The sequence below is a fragment of the Porites lutea genome, chromosome 3 (genome assembly GCF_958299795.1).
Source record: "Porites lutea chromosome 3, jaPorLute2.1, whole genome shotgun sequence".
Taxonomy (NCBI): domain Eukaryota; kingdom Metazoa; phylum Cnidaria; class Anthozoa; order Scleractinia; family Poritidae; genus Porites; species Porites lutea.
Window position 1 is genome coordinate 460,353 of NC_133203.1, and position 17,938 is coordinate 478,290.

Genomic DNA, 17,938 nt, shown 5'->3' on the forward strand with positions numbered 1-17,938 from the left:
AAAACGCACCAAAACGGTAGTGTGGACTCGAATCGATCGACGCGTTTTCTATGACATGAAATTATAAAACGCACTAGTGCCGTACAGGGCCTGACGGGCGAGGCCCGTAATAGTCCAGTTTCGAATTAAAAATTTACCGCTGAATACAAACATTAACGACGCATTCATACAGGGTTAGCCTCGACGTAAAGTAATATATTCAGAAATTCTGGCAAGTAAGTGTTTGAAATTTGAATGTACACAATAGACAGAATAATAAACCGGTCTTCTTCTTGTTGGAATTTCAGATGGAGGCTTAGGCTGTTAAAAAATGCGTCTTCACTTCTTTAATTCAGCGGTGATAGCGAACTCGAAAATGGACTATTGGCCGGCCGTTTTGTCTTGCAAACTAGATGCAAGGTTGCTATAGGTAGTTGAACGTACGTACAGAAAACGGCGCGCGGTACATTTAAAGTTAAGTATGTGGGTGGACCTCTTACTGCTCCCATTGTCTTAGTTTTCATCAAAACGTCATAATTAAATTGCCTAAGGAATCATCTCTCTTAAGCCAGCTTTCCGGGATCTCAACAGGATAATTTCTTCCAAGACTGCTACATAATAGCTAAGGAAGTCTTAATATATTTTAAAAGCATTACTACGAGAGAGACAAAAATAATCGCCGCTGGAGGCTATCTGCTCATTTGACTAAATTTAACTTCTTTACGAACCAATAACCATGCTTAACAACTATAAAACAATACTGAACAAACTTGATCCTCAAAATTTTAAGTAACTAAGGTGTACGCAAGGACGCAACTCAAGGATTACCGCCATGGAAAGCGAACGATTTAAATCTGCGAAACTCAACTGATTTTAAAAATGAACAATTTCAAAAGTAAATTTTCCACAATGCTTTGCAACAAAGAGCAAAAGAAAATTTCCCGCGCTCAGTAATATGGTTAGTAGCATGGTCAAGTCATCATTCTATTTTAAATTAACGCGTGCGCACTGACGTCTTCTTCTTATGTGCTAAATTATACGACAATAATGACGGCAGTGGCGCGTAAATCACGGTTGCTAAGTTGGGCTAAGTGTGTGTGCGTTTTTATCAACGCTGTGGAATAATTACTGCGTTAATGAATATCGGAATGTCTAGACTGAGCCGGAATGGATTAAAACGCCGACTACGATAAACGAAAAGAGAAGAAAAGTGGGAACAAAAATAATAAGCGAGCACAAGTTTTTTCTTCATTCTTTCTTCATTTCAATCGTTCTTCCAGTTAGCCGGGCTTACGCGAGTGTTTGTTACCTTTCAAGAGAAACCAAGCATGCTTAAACACCCAAAAGATAGTTTATTCCCAAAAGCTTTAATTCCACACATAAAAATGATTCAAGTTGCTCCTGGCCCTTCCAGACTTGTTGACGATCATTTGAACGTGGAGAGAGCACAAGGCAAGAACAGTTGCATCAGTTAAGGACAAGTTTAGAGAGACTTTCCTTCTCAATCAATCTGTTTCTCGAGTTCTAAAACGTATTTTGGTATCTTTTGTGAAAATCGCAAATTTAAATCCATTCCGAGTTTTCGGGACACTGTTTCGGGGTGTTCGTCGTTCAAGAAAACGGCAACGTTCCCTATAAAGGCAAGTAAAAGCCGCCAGGAACATAAAAAGCACAAAACGATCTGCCTGTTTGTGATAAAACTATACCCCCAAAAAACTCAACAAAAAATATCGGTTTGCTCAAGCTAATTGTGCGTCAACTATATTTCGAATGCTGTTAGTCTCTGCCCTTCACAAACAGTAACTTGAAACTGCGATGCTTACCTATGTAGTACGTAAGAACTGGAAACTTGAGGCTCACGTAAATCTAGCATCTGAGTTCGCGTTATATGATGCAGGTCAATAGATGAAATGTTCATTTTCGCGTAGATGCTGTAAGTTTAAAATGTCATTGATATTGCGAGTAAACCCAGCCATAATACACAATCACTGCTCACGATTCTTCGTTATGACATTAAATGCTAGGAACAAACACGTTTCTTAAAAACGACGATTTAAAGCAGTTTGAAGATGCAGCATGGACAAGTAAGGTCGTTTGTGATCATTCGCTAGGACAGTTTTTTTTTCCCTTCATAACTATTTTTGAAACAGAGCACAAGAATAACAAAGTACACACCCAGCTTGGTGGTAAGTCATTGGATGGAGTTAAAATCGCCGATAAAAAAAAAAACAAAAAACATCTGCAGCTTTCTGTCTTTTCAAACTGCTAAGCTCTTTAACGTACCAGGTCATCGTAGTCAATGTTGCGTGATTTCAGTTCATAATGTCAATGGCCTCGTTTTAGGTCATCATCCACTTTACTTGGGCCCCTTGCTACCTCACTGCACATTACGATAAAACGTCGACTTTGCAGCAGATGGGCAGGGTGAAGTTTTTCGGCCAGGTGTAATACCAGTTCCACCCAAACACCTCTATTTGTGGATGAAAACGCGGTAAATTCTGCGTTGATCCTAGACAACCCCAGTGCGGCGTCGTTGATTGGATTTATATACTGGACAGGATGAGTGATTAGAGCAAACACAAACAACCACGGCAAAAAAGAATAGAAGGGAAAGTGGAATTGCCACTGCAAGTTTAGATGATAATGAGCAAAGTGAGACTTGGGATATGCACTCACCACTATCGCAACACTTCTGCCCCGTAGCACAGTCTGTGTCCGATTGACATTTTACCGACTGATCACTGCAGCTTGTGCGGCAAGTCCCATTGCAACATTTTTCGGACTTTTCATCGGCTCGGTTGCAGTCTGTATTGTTAAAACAAGCTGCTGTCGAAGTCTCTAACCAAATCATGAAAACAAAAATTAACGCCAACGCTCCCATACTTTGCCTGTGCAGACTTCGCTGACCGCAGGTTATTTGAACCTTTAAGTTAACCTTTAGTTGTTTCCAAAACAGTCGAATGTGTGGGCAGCTTAGCGACACTGACGTAACGAAATAAAAATTCAGCTGTTAAACATGGTGACGAATGAGTGGGGTCATAACCATCACAATGATACCGCAGTTTTAAATTTCTTGTGTCACAAAAGAAAAGGAATTGTCATAAACGAGTTGCCAAAATTCGCGGTTTTTAAAGAGAAACAACCGACAAAAACACCATGGACGAACTCTGCAGTAATAGTAGTACATATGCCATGAACACCGATTATTCCACTTTGTTTCAAACGTCGCATTGACTTGCAATAATTTACAGAGCTTAACATCAAGGGAGACAACAATCAATTATATTTGTTTCCAAATAAAAAGCGGAACTTTGCTTTAAATTTCTGCAGGGCTGTCCCAAAACAAAGTCACGCAACTCAAAAAACCGTTTACCGAAATCAAGTACCCATCCTTCACTGCTAAAATGATCGTAGCCGCAAAAATCTTTCCGAGCTTTCTGCGATAGGGATAATCATGCATTATACACGATTAAACGGGTTGAAATCAAGGACAAAAATTACAGTGCAGTGCACAGTTCAGACATTCGGTTTTATTATCTTCACTTGAATATGGTATTTTTAGACTGAATACAAGGACAGTGCTTTCTTTCATAAATATTAAGTTAAAGATTTTTTTACAAACACACCCAGTTTCAAAAATATTAACAAATCTATTTACAGAGGTATGCTTACGAATGAAAACATAGTAAATTTATACAAGAGCTCTCGTTAATCCGCAGAGTTTTCAGTTTTTGCACACACTTACGGTGAAACAGTTCCCAACCTCAAAATACCAAAAGAATTGCATTTTTCTGCTAATAATACAATTTTTCTAAAATTTGCTTTGATAGTAGCGTTAAACACGTCACTTCAGTAGTAAACTGTTTAACCTCTATAACATAAACACGTGCAATAAGAATGCACCCTTTTATTACAACATCGATACAATCGATACCCTTCGTTGCTTTAAAATCTCTCCAGGTACAACTGAGGGTAGAGGAAGACTGGTAACTAAAGTAGAGAAATCTGTTCCCCAGTCTTGTCCGGTTAGCAGCGGACAGTCAAACAAGGGAATATCATTGCCTTGTCTTTCCATCTTTGCTGAAGGTGCACGTGACCGTATAACTTCCACTGGCTTTAGCCATATGATTGGCAGATCGCAGGACCCATTTGCGAGAAGTTCAGAGATGCAATTACGGCCTGTATCCCATGATGCTCCATTCAGCTTCAAGTTACTGAGATACACTCCTCGACTTGGTGGAGAGGTAGGGAGAGTGTCTGGCTGTAACAACTGCGAGGAAAATAGACCACTGTTGTCTAAGAGGTGCATAAGCGGATACTAAAAAAGTGATACTTTTCAAAGGCGTTTATACTGAGACGAAGAAACCTTTAATTCACTTAAGTTGCCCACAACTAACAATATAGTAATTCCGGTATTTACACTCGGCGGTATTTTATGCACTTATGCTAGTGGGGTCGAGCAAAATACGCGAAACATATCATAAACGCCAAACTTGAAACAGGGTTAAGAATTCCAACTGGAGGAGGCAAACCAGCTTGCTATTTACAAGCGTGGTCGAGGATTTAAACTCGGGACTAACGAGAACAAATCCAGCCAGCGTTCAGAGCGGGACGTGAACTCGGGGCCTCCGAATAACAAGTCCAACGCTCCAAACCGCCCGGCCACGCTGCCTCTGTCTAATTCATAGAGAAACAAGAGACAAGTGCTTACCTCGACCGAAAACTCTAGAGCGTAGACAGACTTCATGGCTGATCGAGCATGGTCCATTAGAACGCAAGCTAAGAAAGCATGAGGATGAGCAAACGCGCCCAGACAAAACGATGGTGGATGCACAGGTGACGAAAGTAAGTATTCACCGAGCTTTTTCACTTGCTTTGAAATATTCACCATCCAAGCAGCTAGACTAACGTCCGTTCCTGGGTTACTTAGCCATTTTAAAGGGGTCCAACGGTGCCCAAGCGACAAAGCTAGTTTAAAAAGACCCGGTGTAAACGCAATGAGACCACAGCAAGCTTTGATGAGAAGTTCGAGACTCTGCATGGCTTCCTCCAATAGAGTTTTGAAGAAGGCAAGTTCTCTCTGAATAAATGACGTAACACTTGTGGGAGCTTCGTGTGCAAGGTCATGTGACTTAACAGACTCGATTATTGTGGAGATTTGATTGACTGTTTTTTTCGCAATCAACTTAACTTCATTGTCCATTGACAGCAGTGGAGGCTGAAGTCCTGTGCATAGAGCTAAACAATCCACAACGGCACTGAAATGAGAGAAAAAAAACATTCTTTAAGGAGTAGTAAGGGATTGTTGGGCAGGATCTGTTGTCTCAAAGCGTTCCACGTTAGGAAAAAGAAGAATCTGAGTTTGGACGTTTGGACCGATTTTCCAAGCGCTCTTAACAGAAGAGGACGCATGCCATAATAAATTCGGCGCTTCACACTTTTTCGATCACAGTCCAAAATAATACTTGCCACAGTACGACTGTCAGTCAGTTATGAAATAACCCTTTTTGTTTCTGGATTTCTGAGTTCTTCTCTCTAGATATATCATTCCATTGATCATCTTTTAGGCTGCAGAAGTACAAAACATACCTGCTGAGTTTACCCTGATAAGTAGAGGACGAAGCCTCAGTAAGTCCCAGCTCCTGACATGATATAGTGTCTGGTAAGCTGTCGATGTAGATGTCAAGATATTTGTATTCTAGAACATCCTTAGTTTGATCCTACAAAAGGACGAAGAAGAAGCGTTCGTAAGATAACAAAATTCACCACACTCAAAGCTTCGGTTAGCAAGAGAATTCTAATATGAACAGAAATATGATTAAATCTAGGAAAACAGCAAACAAAACAAAAAAAATATAGAAACTGACCGGTCTTGATTGTACAGTTGCGTCCCATCTCGCCATAGATTTCACAGCGTTCAAGTCCAAGCCATTAGTCACGTGACCACCGTACGTGACATGACCCAACATGACTTCCACAGCAGCGAGAGATAAAGAAGAATTACAAGCACGAGAAGTGTGACGTAAGGCTTGTAGACCAGCTAGCAAATCCGCTTGAAGCCTTTAAGAAGACAGAAACCTTATTAACTTAAAGCTTCAGTAAGACAATTATACCAAGAATATCCACGTCATGGTACTAGCTTTGTCGATTATTTACACAAAAGATGAAGTAAAAGTGTACGTTTCTGGGTACTGTGGGGTGAATAAACAGCCCACATTTCGTGGTTTCCCCGCGAAATGAGGAATAAAATTCCATACTGCTGATGTGTCACCACCCAGATCTGGGTGGTGCTTCTGATTGGTCGTGCGGCGAGGGAAATTTGCTTCACCCATTCAGAAGCACTACCCAAATCGATTTGGGTAGTGACAGGTCATCAGTATGAAATATCTGCACGAGTTCCTCAGACGTAGTTTGTGGCGCAAACTGTAATTAAACCTGCGTCGTGTTATAGCTTAATATATTGTCAAACTTACCATTGATATGGGCAGCTAAATGCACCCTCTCCATATTTTCGACGTTGGAGTAGAGAAACATGAAGATATGCCAACTTGAAGATCGTGTAGGGGTTAAGTTCACTCTACAAGTAAAGAGGAAAGGATATGTGTCCTACAGAGCTACAATCAAAAATCCTACTGTTCAACAATTTTATGCAACCTTTAAGGCTTTTAATCAAGTTTTACAAACACAAGTTGCGTCAACTTTAAGGGATAAGAACTAGACGGATTTTAAGAGAAAAGGCGGACTGCAAGGAGTCTATAAGGTGGTAAATATGAGTAAACGGAATCTGTCCAAATATCTAGAATTTCGGGCAAAAACTACGTTGATCTGTAGTTAAGTGGAACGGAAACAATCATTTCAGCACGTTTACGACGCATTTCGTTTGCTTACATCTGAACCCCTAACATCTTCCGCCCATCATTTCCTTGCCACAGAAAGCGCCCCTTGTTCCCTATCATGCGGAGCTCCCTCCTGCCACTACTAACAAGGCTTCTCTTCCCACCCCCCCCCCCCCCCCCCCGTTTAACCGTTTTCATGTGCTTAGCCACCTCCACCAACTGGGAAATTTACGCTGTAGAAGAATGCTTAAGTAGTGGAAGTATGTACCTACATCAACATCTTAAAAATAAGAATCTATGGACCTTATGAGGTTAGCACATTTACCTTGAAAACAGACTTTTCTGCAGCAGGTCCCCAAATAGGAGTACATTTGTTCATTGACCCGAGGGCTACTTGACAATTAGTTCGTACAGAGTCTCTTAAATTCTCCTGTGCCTCACAAGCCAGTTTAATACCGGAGTGAATAACAACTGCGGGTAATACCAATCCGACATCCGGTCGAGTGGTGAGCCACAACCGGAAGTCAGGGTGGACAAGCATCGTTTCTACTTCTGCCGTCATTTCCGATTTTTCCTCGGAGCTACTTCTGGTAAACTGTCTTTCTGTTTCATTCTCAGTGATTATCTCTCGCATGTTTACAATTGTCTGTTGAAGAAAAGGCATTCAAAGTTACAACTGTGTACACACACTATGCATTAAAGCGCTCAAAGCTACCTTTTATTTTTTATTTATTCATTTATTACATCTTATTTTTGCTTTCTCTTTACTTATGTTATTTTGCCGACTTTATAGAAGACAATTATTGTGTTGTTGCCCACCTAGAATAGCTCCGCTAATTGCGGGTAACATAGACCTAACTCATTTGACAACTGAATAAACTGTTGTTGTTGTTGTTTCTTTTTTTATGTCGACTGTTAAAAGCCAGCTCGGTCAAGTCCGACAACAGGTAGCAGTTAAAGTGCCTGGTACAGTTAATTTATTTTAAAACAATTCAAGGTAGCTCTTAACAGCATTCCCGTTTTTTCTACGACCAAAAGAGAACTCATCTTTTACATCATTCGCCACTTTAAACGAGAGGGAAACTGCGAAAAATACGAGTTAGCGTTCGCAAAGACTTCTGGGACTGCTACAAGAGACAGGAAAAAAATTGGCCAATAGTTGACCAGGGTGTCCCCAGTAACGATCCCAGAAAGAAGTACGGGACGCATTTAGACCCCAGTTCTACCTCTAGCTGGTGAAAGAATTCTTCTGACCATCTTGCTGCCAAGTGGCAGTTCTCCAGTATTACCCAACATCCTGTTATCATGCCCTGCGTTACAGCTGCTAAAGCTCTGTCCATATCATCAGTTTCACCAAAAGTTACTTTAACCAGAGATTCTATCTTATTATGCGAACGAGCCAGGTTGATAACATCCGTCACTGGGTCTACAAGACACAAGTCTAAATTTAGTAAAACGTACAAACGGGAAACCAGAATGGACGAGTGTAGATTGTTACTTATACAAGGGACTTTAGGATCCAACGAAGCGACGGCAACGAGAACGTCGCTCTAAAAGTGTATTTGCGTTCTTTCAGTCTTTATCGCGAATATTCCTATCAACTCACTTTATCAAATGTAGGTGAACCCTATCCTCGCGTTGAATTCATAGGGATCATATCCAAGTTAACAAGAGAAATATAATTTTCTTCCAGCGGAGCAACAGAGGTGTTCATCTTGCTGTGGACGTGTCAGTAGGGCCTCGTTTCAATATGCAGAAAAGTTGTCCCGGGAAAGAGGACTACCCTCCCCTCCCATCCGAGTCAATTTTGAAAGCAAGGTTGACCCCTTCACCCGAGTGAAGAGTTGACAGCGCTCACGCATGCTCTGATTGTCTCGCCTTGACCGAGTTAACCTAGCTGGGTTGTAAGGATAAACGTTTGTCCGGCCAGGAGAATGACTTGGCTTCTAGACGAGCCAACGTTTTGTTTCTTATGTAAAACGTTTGCCAACTTTTGTAAGGAAATTTACTAAGAAAAGGTGGCTGGCCCCAGGGTAGCTTGGGCATGTAAGTGACCCTTCTACATGGCAATAATATAAACATAAATATCAACAGGGCCTAAGGAGAGGTTCGACTGTACATTACATTTAGATTTTTTTAAGGCTGCCGTCTTTTAGAAAGATTTACCTTTAAATACGTTTGACTCTCCTTGGCTAAGAATTCTCAGTGAAGGCAGGAGAAATAATACAGGTCTGGACCGACTTGTGACCGGGTAAACCAGCTGTAAGTCATATCCAACGGACTGAGTCATGGCGGCACCCATCTGATATAACACAATATCCTGACAAACGTGGAACAACTAAAACAAAGTAGAAGTCAACATCTGATTAGCTTAAACTTTGCTGACTTACTTCATGTTCTTGTATTCACCCGTTCCCCCCCCCCCCCCCCCCCCCCGCCATCACCGACCCCTTGCCGTGCATATTTTTACGTCGCGTATCCAGCGGGTGCAAACTTATCACATTCTGAATCAGTGTCAGTTAAAACAAAAATCGAAATAGGAATTAAATAGAGTCCGTTTTAAGAAAACGCGTTTCAAATATCAAATGATTAACAACAAAATACACAACATGAAAAGGATAAGCGAAAACCGAGTAAGAGATTTTCTAATTTACTAAAGGAGAGTAACTAAGCAATAGACCACACTTTCTATGGGTTTACCGGCGTGATAACCCACTTGGATGTTGGGAGAACACGAGAAAAGCTTTTCTCGTGTTCTCCCAACATCCCAAGTGGGTTATCACGCCGGTAAACCCATAGAAAGTGTGATCTATTGCTTTTATAAAATAACTTTAAGTTTTCTATGAGTTTACCGGCACAATAAACCATAGGTTTTTAACCAATCAGAACGTGCGTACTATCTTAGTTCTTTTATAAAGCCAAATAATCGATGTCAACATCTGTCAACCTTGAAACTTTGACACCTACACAAAGTTACCTGATTTGGTTGAACAGTTTTCCACAACAAAGCTTTTTGGAAAACGGTGAGATGAGCGTAGCCACCTGGTGTGATGCCGAGGAGGACTGGGGGCAACTACATGGAATAATAAAAGAATATAAACAGAGTAAGTATATGAGTGCTTGCTCCCGAGTCGCGGAACGCTTATAAAAATATAATGCAGTGCATTAGTCGTAGCGGACAACTTCATAATACGGATACTTCTCACTAAGGTACACTTCTATTTGTCTGGAATAAAACAAACCTCATGCATTTCTTACCTCTATAATAATAGCACGTCTTCCATCTGTAGTACGGACAGTTGGATCTGTCCGTTTTCTGTCTAGATTGTCTAGATTGTCTGTCTAGATTGTCTAGATTAGAGAGGTTTCACTTTACGATACAATGGCAATTATGGAAATGAACGACCCGATGTTTTCACCATGTGAAAGTAAATGTCCAGTTACAGTCAAAAGAACTTACATTAAAATACTCTCGCCACTGTTCTGAGTGTTTAGCTACAGACTGTTTAAGACCACTGAAGGCAGGAAGCACCTCCAACTCATCAATACAATCCCAAGCCTGATCTGACACCCAAGGTGGCTTCTGAATATTGTCATATCCATACTGATCAGTATTGGCAGCACTAGAATCAATATTGCTTGCATTGGAATCTACTTGAGCTTCAATGGACATCCGCGTGAATATCTGCCATTCTTCACGAGTTACAATCCCTTTGTTCATCATCTTTTCCACAGCCAGCAAGAATGGAAACAAGTGATTGTCAGCTATCGGAAAAAAATGGATGGGTAAGTGAGATAAAGTGAATCTCACCCTTACTCCTAGTTGTCTGTGGCCACTGACTTCTCATATTTCTCTTTTCTATTTTCTTTCTCTGACCTACCTTCAGCAAGTCATATTAATCATAAGATAAATAGAGAATACTTCATGGAAAGTGCTGGCGTACGGTATTTACGCACGAGTTGTTGACGTATCAGAAATCGAACGAGTGAGCGCAGCGAACGAGTAAGATTTCTGATACAAAAACAACGAGTGCGTAAATACCGTACAAAGCACTTTCCATGTGGTATTGTGTTTATTATATACATACCGAGACATTCATCATTTTGGCGGCCTTTTTATTTTAAATCTTATTTGCCGCTACACACTTGCCGCAAAATGACAACGAAAACGAAGTATCAGCTTTTTAGTAAAAACGTTTGTTAAAAACATAAATGACGGTAAGGATATGAGGTAATCCAAGAACTATAAGTAATCTTAACTGTTTGTTGTCAATGCACAACTGAAAATGAGTGAATTTAAGTAAAATGTCCGGTTTCAATATAAGCTTAAGCTTAAATGAAAGGCAAAGTAGCTCCGACAAAAAGCACAACAAAAGCTTACGTCTCGTTCTGTTTTTCCCTTTCCGCTGTTGTTTCGCCGGCTCTCTACCGTTTTCTTTATCGACAGTGAAACAAACGAAACTATTCCACTCCATTTCAGAAATGTTTTTCACTTTTTTAGCGAGAAAAACTCTTTGAGTAAAACTTTTCTCGTTGAATGTGTGCGAAGCGGCGCTGCAAGCTGCAATAAAAGGCGGGAATTTTGGCGCGAAACTCACACACCTCTGTGGCCTCTGATTGGACGTATCATTTTTCTCACACGTGAAAAAACATCGTTCGCGATTCTGATTGGACGTATCATTTTTTTCACGTGTGAAAACCATCGTTCGCTCCTCTGATTGGCTAGAACTAATTTGCGTACGAAAATTTACGACATAGCTTTTTGGTGAGTATTTCTTAGTATGTATATAATAAGCTGGGATACTTGATCAACGTGTCGAAGAACTAAAGCCGGCCACAGGTAGCTTATTTACAACTTGGGACACAAGATTAACTAGAGGTGTGCTCAGTTGAAGTCCAGAACACTTTTTAAGTCAGTAAGGCCAAGCGTTGCTTTGTACTCTATAATTTGCCTTTGTCCACAAAAAAGAATGGATGAAATATATCCGGGATAAGGAAATGTAAGTTGGAGGCAAGAGGGCGCCCGGCTACGCGCGTAACATAAACGTACAGCATCAGTGTGCAATAAACGCATGGACAGTGGCTCTTACAATCTACAGTAGCTGGTTGTAGGCAAACCCAGCATGTCAGCGACCAAGATTTAAATAAGGGTCACAATCAAAGAATGTAGGTATGCCAACACTCATCGTACTTTCGTCGTCGACTAAAAAACTCTCTTCTGGTGCACAGAAAAGAGTTCAACAAGAAGAGTTCTCACCTTGGAACAAACTCCATGAAGTCCTATCAAAGACTTTCCTCGATAAGGCTGTGATAAGTTCCGCCGCCCTTGCAGCAGGTGAGCCACTGCTCTTTTTTCCGCGGTTCCTCTCAGCTATGGTGACGTGAAATAGCTTCAAAAATGACTCAAGTGGATAGCGGTAATACGGATGTAACTTATGAAGTTCAGATAACACCACAAATAACAAGGCCCCATGCTGAGCCACGGACAAAAAATCATCTTGTTTCGCCAACAGTTCCCGTTTCATTTTCTGCAAGAACAATAAACAAAAACGTTCTACAATCAACTTGCTGAGAAACGACAATAACTAGAATAGGTATTCCAACATTGCATAATTGATAGGCAAGTAAGGTAAAAACAGGTCTACAGTACCTCAGCTTCATGGCATCCTTCTTCTGCCATGCAGATGTCCTCTTTGCTCTGCATAACAGACTCCAGCATTGCTGAATCTTTTAACAGGGGACCACCAAGGTTAAGAACTCTCTCCAGGATAAATTCCTTTAGAAGAATGTAAGAAACGCACTTAGCGAATAAGATAAACTATAACGCCTGAATTTTAGTTGAATGTCGCAAAAGCAAATCAAAACAGAAGCTTAAACCTATAAGCCCTAAGAGTGATCAGCATCAATTTTCTCCTTGTAATATCAATGCTTTGTAAAAGAAAGTGATCATGAGAATTACGGACATGATCACACAAGATGAATTTGCCTGACATTTTATCGACTTCTCCCCACTACTTCTGTAGGAAATGAATAGGGACTACAAATGAGAATTCAAATTTTGAGCTTAGGGTTTAAAGCGTTAAACTACTCACAATAAGCAAAATCAAGTACAGTTACACCCTGTTAATACGGACACTGACGGGGGCACAGAAAGTGTCCGTATTAACGGGGTGTCCGTATTAAGCGGGTTCAATTTAGAGAAAATGTGAGGACTTTACCCCGAAAGGGACAAAGCGAACTGTCCATAATAATGAGGTGTCCACACTAAACGGGTGTCCGTAAAGCGGGTTTACCAGTAGTTCAACTGATCAGGGGGCCTGTTTCTCGAAAGTTATGTTACGTTTTGCCAGCCTGAAGCCATAATGGTAAAGACACAAACAAGCCCATTTTACTGTTAACTACGAATTTCATTGCCTTACTTTCAAAAGCCAACAAAACTAATGATAAGTGATGATTAGTGGCAGATTGTCAGGTTAATTTGCGGTTTCTTTTCTTTTTTTTGGGAGGCCAATGTCTGACGTTTAAAGAGCCTCAAGCTTAGCTCGGAGGTTTAAACCACATTGCAAAGCTGATGCCCGATGAATCATGAATAGGAAAGAGTTACCTTAGCATGGAATATCTGCTGCTTATGGAGACCAACGTCCCTTTCCACCGATCTCAGCTGTCCTTCAAACTCAGGCCTCTCAAGACGTAATGTATCCGCTAACAGCATATCACAGATCCCTTCTCGGCTGACAGCCATACTGATGGTACAGACCTTCGAGAAAGGCAGTGGGTATAGTCCCTCACCAGTCATGAACAAAGGCTGAGAAGAGCTGAGGTACAACCTAAATGAAGGGTTATAATCCACAGCAGTCTTGCCTATGATTACTTGCAGTACTCCCTCAGTGTTGGTAAAGGTTTGTCGCATAAGTAGCAGTTCTAATGATTTACTCCAGCGTCTTCTCTCCACATGTGTCACCAGCGTCACCAGGCCTCGTCTGACGGCTGCTCGGAGCTTTTCAACTGGAGGAATTACAAAAATAGATATTTGATACGGTTAGGCAAGGCCCTGGAAAATATTTAAGACAGGTGACAGTATTCAGGCTTTAGGATCTTTAAAACCTTCAGCAAGGGATGGTGAGGGAATTTAATCCAAGAAAATATTTGTGAGCACATGAAATTTCATAATCATCTTTCACATAATGAGGAAACCGAGACGAATCCTGTACTCTACGATTTACCTCACTATCGGAGAGGGCGGGGGGGGGGGGGGGGATCCAAAACGCCCGCCTCCCGTACCTTTCATTCCCAGCTCCCATCTCTTTTTCTTTGGCTTCCTCCCTTTAGTCCTTTTTCGGTTGCGGAATATTAAGCATTTTCGCGTAAATTCCCCTATTTTTTTCGCTCTTTTGGCACTCCTTCTTCCCACCTTTTCCATCCACGCGTCCCGTATCCTTCCGACCCCCTAATCTCCCGGGCATCCCCGCCCCTGTCCTTCCGCACCAAAGGAGATACAGCCGGCAATAACAAGGTGATAATATTTACTTAGTTCTGGATCATCCACTGGCACGATAAGAATGTCACCTCCACTGAGATTTAGAACTGGTGTGGGTCCACTAGGCACCGGCTGAGGCGAGTTCTCCATCTACAAATAAAGAGAAAGATAAATTACAATATGGATAAACTGGAACACAGAAAAATGAAGAATCCGAAATGGTACGAGTAGACTAACCAGTAGACCATTTCCGAGAGGTGGACGTCTGAGGTCAGACAAAATTCATATTTCAACCGTATCACAACGACCTATATTTCTATGAAGGCTTCAAGTTATCACGTATCACAAACACTTTCAATAATCAGGAACTGGAAATTGGATTTGTTCAAAACAATTGGCAAGCCCAGACATTTTTTAACACGTACCTGGATACCCATGGTTTCTGCGAGTTTATCTGTAAGCATCCTTTCACTCGTCATGGTCAGACCGCTGTTCAGACCGCTTCCTGCTGTCCGCTCGGTCCGAGAAGTGACTGCAGCCTCTGATTCTTGGAAGATAGAATCTTGGTCACCTGATTGCAATGACGACAACATCAGTTAGTCCAGTCAAAATATCTATAACACTTAAACTTAATTATCCTTTCCCCAAGAGATAATGAAACAAGTAATCAGTCAAATGGAAAACAACATAGTTAAGAATCCCAAGTGATAGGAGGTGAACCAGTTGGCTATTTTACACCGTGAACAAATCCAGCAAGCGGTCAGGGCTGGCCTAGAACTCGCGGCCCCTGGATTAAAAGCCCAGGGCTCTAGCCGCTCGGACACGCCATCTCCTTAAGTAGTCGCAAAAACAAAAACAGCAACAAAAACGAAAGCTAAACAAGTACGCTGGGTTTTCTCGAAGATATGTTGACTGATAGTTTACCCGATTCCTTCAGCGACTGTAGGAATTGGTCCACTTCATTATCAGAGAACTGTGCATCATCTTCATATTCGTCTGCTCCTGATTGCTCAAGATGAGTATAATCCAGAGCAGCTGGGTCAGACTCAATGGATGATCGTCTGGACTGCCGCGTGGATGACCGGTCTGACAATCGAGTCCCAGGACGGCTCTGGTTCCCCAAGGCATCATCTAGAGGAAATAAAAACAACAAAAAAAAAGACATTAATGAGCATGGAGTAAGGCGGTACTGACAGAGAAATGATGTCGTTGTTGCTGTTGATGATGATGATGATGATGGTGATGATAACAAAAGGCTTCACCTTCGTGAAGAGCTCTTATCCATAACTCGGCCTGGTTATGTGGATCAATCAACAAAGGCCACGCCCTTGATCGATCATCGCCACAGCTCCGCAGAATCAACACATTTTGCAAAGCATGTTCGTCAGTTGGTAAGTCATTTCGCCTCCACTCATCCACCTCGTTGGGAGAAGATAGTATCGTCTGTAAAGACACGTCTTTGCGAAGTGGTAAATTGCCGGTGGCGAGGGTTGATGCAAGTGTTGATTGTGTTGTGGGGCGAGATTCTCTACCTGTAAAAAATTGTTTGCGCCGTTAGTAGTGTCGTGAGTTTTGTGAACTAAATAACACATGTAGCAAAATTAAAGAAAAGACAAAAGGGTAAACTGCGAACGTACACTTCCCCGGTTCAATGGAGACGTTCAAGGTAGACCCCATTTTAACTTTTCCACCCCGCTTGTGCATAGCAATTTGGCCTGCCACTATTGATTGGTAAAGGATTTTAACCATTTAAGACCCAAGACTCAAGAGTGACCAACATCAATTTTCTCCTAACAACATCTATACACCATCAAGAGACTGGGTTATGAGAATTATTAATATGGTCAGCAAAGGGAAAATGATTTGATCTTCTATCAAATTTTCAAGGAAATGTACGGAGATCATTGTGGAGAGTTTGTATGCGGATATTGGGGCTTAATAGGTTAAGTCCCAAGACTGACCAAAATCATTTTTCTCCTGATGATACCAACACACAATCCAGATAAAATTTTGTGAGAATTAATAAAGTGATCAGCCTTCGGAAAATGTTTTGATCTTCCAAAAAGTTCTCTCAACTTATTCTATAGGGAAAGCTATTAAGATCAGTTTGGAGAATTTGTATCTGGAAAACGGGGCTTAAAGGGTAAACTTTAAACTCGATGCACGTTAATACACACCTACAACGTAAGCATGAAAGCCAGGCCTAAGGGCCACCAGATTTCCCGCAATCTTGAAAAAAGTAAATAGGGCGGCGAAAACAAGAACGATTGTGATTATTTTAAGATTAGTAATTAACCGTAAAAGATATTCCTGGAGCAGTTATAGTAAATGAACGTGCGTTGGAAAGTGGACAGTGGAGAAACTAACCTTCGGCAAGGATCGTTCGGAAACAATGAAACGTCAAGTCTTTCCTATTATAGAGACGATTATAACAAAGCACAGCAACGCAGCATTGTGAGAACTATTCTTTGTCGTAGCTGCAGGGTGCGCTTCCGCCATTTTATACAATTAAATTGCGATGTGGCCCTCATGCCTTGCTTTTATGCTTACATCGTAAGTGTGTCTTACAAGGCCACAGTATAATGCTCTTAGAGGGTAAGTTGATCCATTCAACCGTGGGTCCATTCTTATTACCTGTACAGTTATCATCAACAGAAGCCTTATTTCGTGCATCATCAAGTACCATTGAAGACAAACTGAGAAGCCGCTCCTTGGTATCTCGGAATGTGCCATCACACACTTGCAGCCAATCAGAAAAGAGATGCTCGCGGGCGGCAGGTGCAAGCGGACCCAAGTAACAAACAGCAGCAGCTGTGACCAGCGCGTCACCTGGTGCCGTGAGGAGACGCTGTTGGGCGCTTGACCGGCGGTTGTGCCACAGGTCAGAATAGGTGAACAAACTGTCAACCAAAGCAGCTCCTTTGGCCTTCACAGCTTCTATGCTCTGTGGAAAAATCCCAGCGTGAATCACAAAACTTACAACCCAAAGTGTAGACGATACAAATGTTGCTAGAGCAGCAACTCCTTCTAGAACTACAGCATGATGTATTAGGTTGTACATTGAACAAATCTAACCTTACATAGTTGTTGTTCAAAGCTAATGACTTGCAAATCCTCGCGGTAAAGTAAGTGCCGTGACAAGGCGTTTCTAATATCTGCAAATTTTTACGGTTATACTTATTTCAAAGGAAAGAGACAAAGCAGTAATTTCCGTGTGATAATATATAACGACGATGATGATAGGGGCAGGGTGCAAAGAAAGTAGCGTCCGATAGTCCGGGGCTAGTGCATTTTGCCACTGGGCTAGTGATTTCTATTCTTAACTTGCCCGATGGGCAAATGAAGTTTTTTGGGGAAATTCAAATTACAGAAGAACTGTAACCAATGCTCATCAAAATTTTTTCGGGCTAGTTGAAATAACGTTTGGGCTAGTACGTGCTAGCTACAGCTTGCCCGAATGGCAAGGTGTAAAACTCACTTTCTTTGCACCCTGCAGGGGTTTACACGTTTGTGTCTATGGCGGGTGCAATCCATCTGGAAGTATGTTAAAAAAAAATCGTGAGGAGTTCTTTCAATGGCATACTGTTTATTCCGCTGTATGCTATCAATTAAAATCAATCAGTAATAAAGGCAAAAGTATCGGCTT

General features: G+C 41.5%; 1 protein-coding gene across 1 annotated transcript in view; it reads right to left on the minus strand.

Annotated features, from left to right (window-relative positions):
- Nucleotides 1-3,489: 3,489 nt before the first annotated feature.
- LOC140930028 (dynein heavy chain domain-containing protein 1-like) overlaps nucleotides 3,490-17,938 on the minus strand; it is a 41,064-nt gene continuing 26,615 nt past the window's right edge. The window contains exons 37-54 of the mRNA XM_073379686.1: nucleotides 16,927-17,325; nucleotides 15,555-15,824; nucleotides 15,217-15,423; nucleotides 14,718-14,863; nucleotides 14,343-14,442; nucleotides 13,420-13,820; nucleotides 12,466-12,591; nucleotides 12,073-12,343; nucleotides 10,276-10,580; nucleotides 9,793-9,888; nucleotides 8,982-9,153; nucleotides 8,042-8,241; nucleotides 7,141-7,461; nucleotides 6,453-6,556; nucleotides 5,847-6,039; nucleotides 5,569-5,699; nucleotides 4,691-5,237; nucleotides 3,490-4,249 (exon numbers count right to left, since the gene is read on the minus strand). Coding sequence (XP_073235787.1) covers nucleotides 3,890-4,249; nucleotides 4,691-5,237; nucleotides 5,569-5,699; nucleotides 5,847-6,039; nucleotides 6,453-6,556; nucleotides 7,141-7,461; nucleotides 8,042-8,241; nucleotides 8,982-9,153; nucleotides 9,793-9,888; nucleotides 10,276-10,580; nucleotides 12,073-12,343; nucleotides 12,466-12,591; nucleotides 13,420-13,820; nucleotides 14,343-14,442; nucleotides 14,718-14,863; nucleotides 15,217-15,423; nucleotides 15,555-15,824; nucleotides 16,927-17,325 — 4,349 coding nt within the window. The 3' untranslated portion in view covers nucleotides 3,490-3,889. The remainder of the gene's footprint in view (nucleotides 4,250-4,690; nucleotides 5,238-5,568; nucleotides 5,700-5,846; nucleotides 6,040-6,452; nucleotides 6,557-7,140; nucleotides 7,462-8,041; nucleotides 8,242-8,981; nucleotides 9,154-9,792; nucleotides 9,889-10,275; nucleotides 10,581-12,072; nucleotides 12,344-12,465; nucleotides 12,592-13,419; nucleotides 13,821-14,342; nucleotides 14,443-14,717; nucleotides 14,864-15,216; nucleotides 15,424-15,554; nucleotides 15,825-16,926; nucleotides 17,326-17,938) is intronic.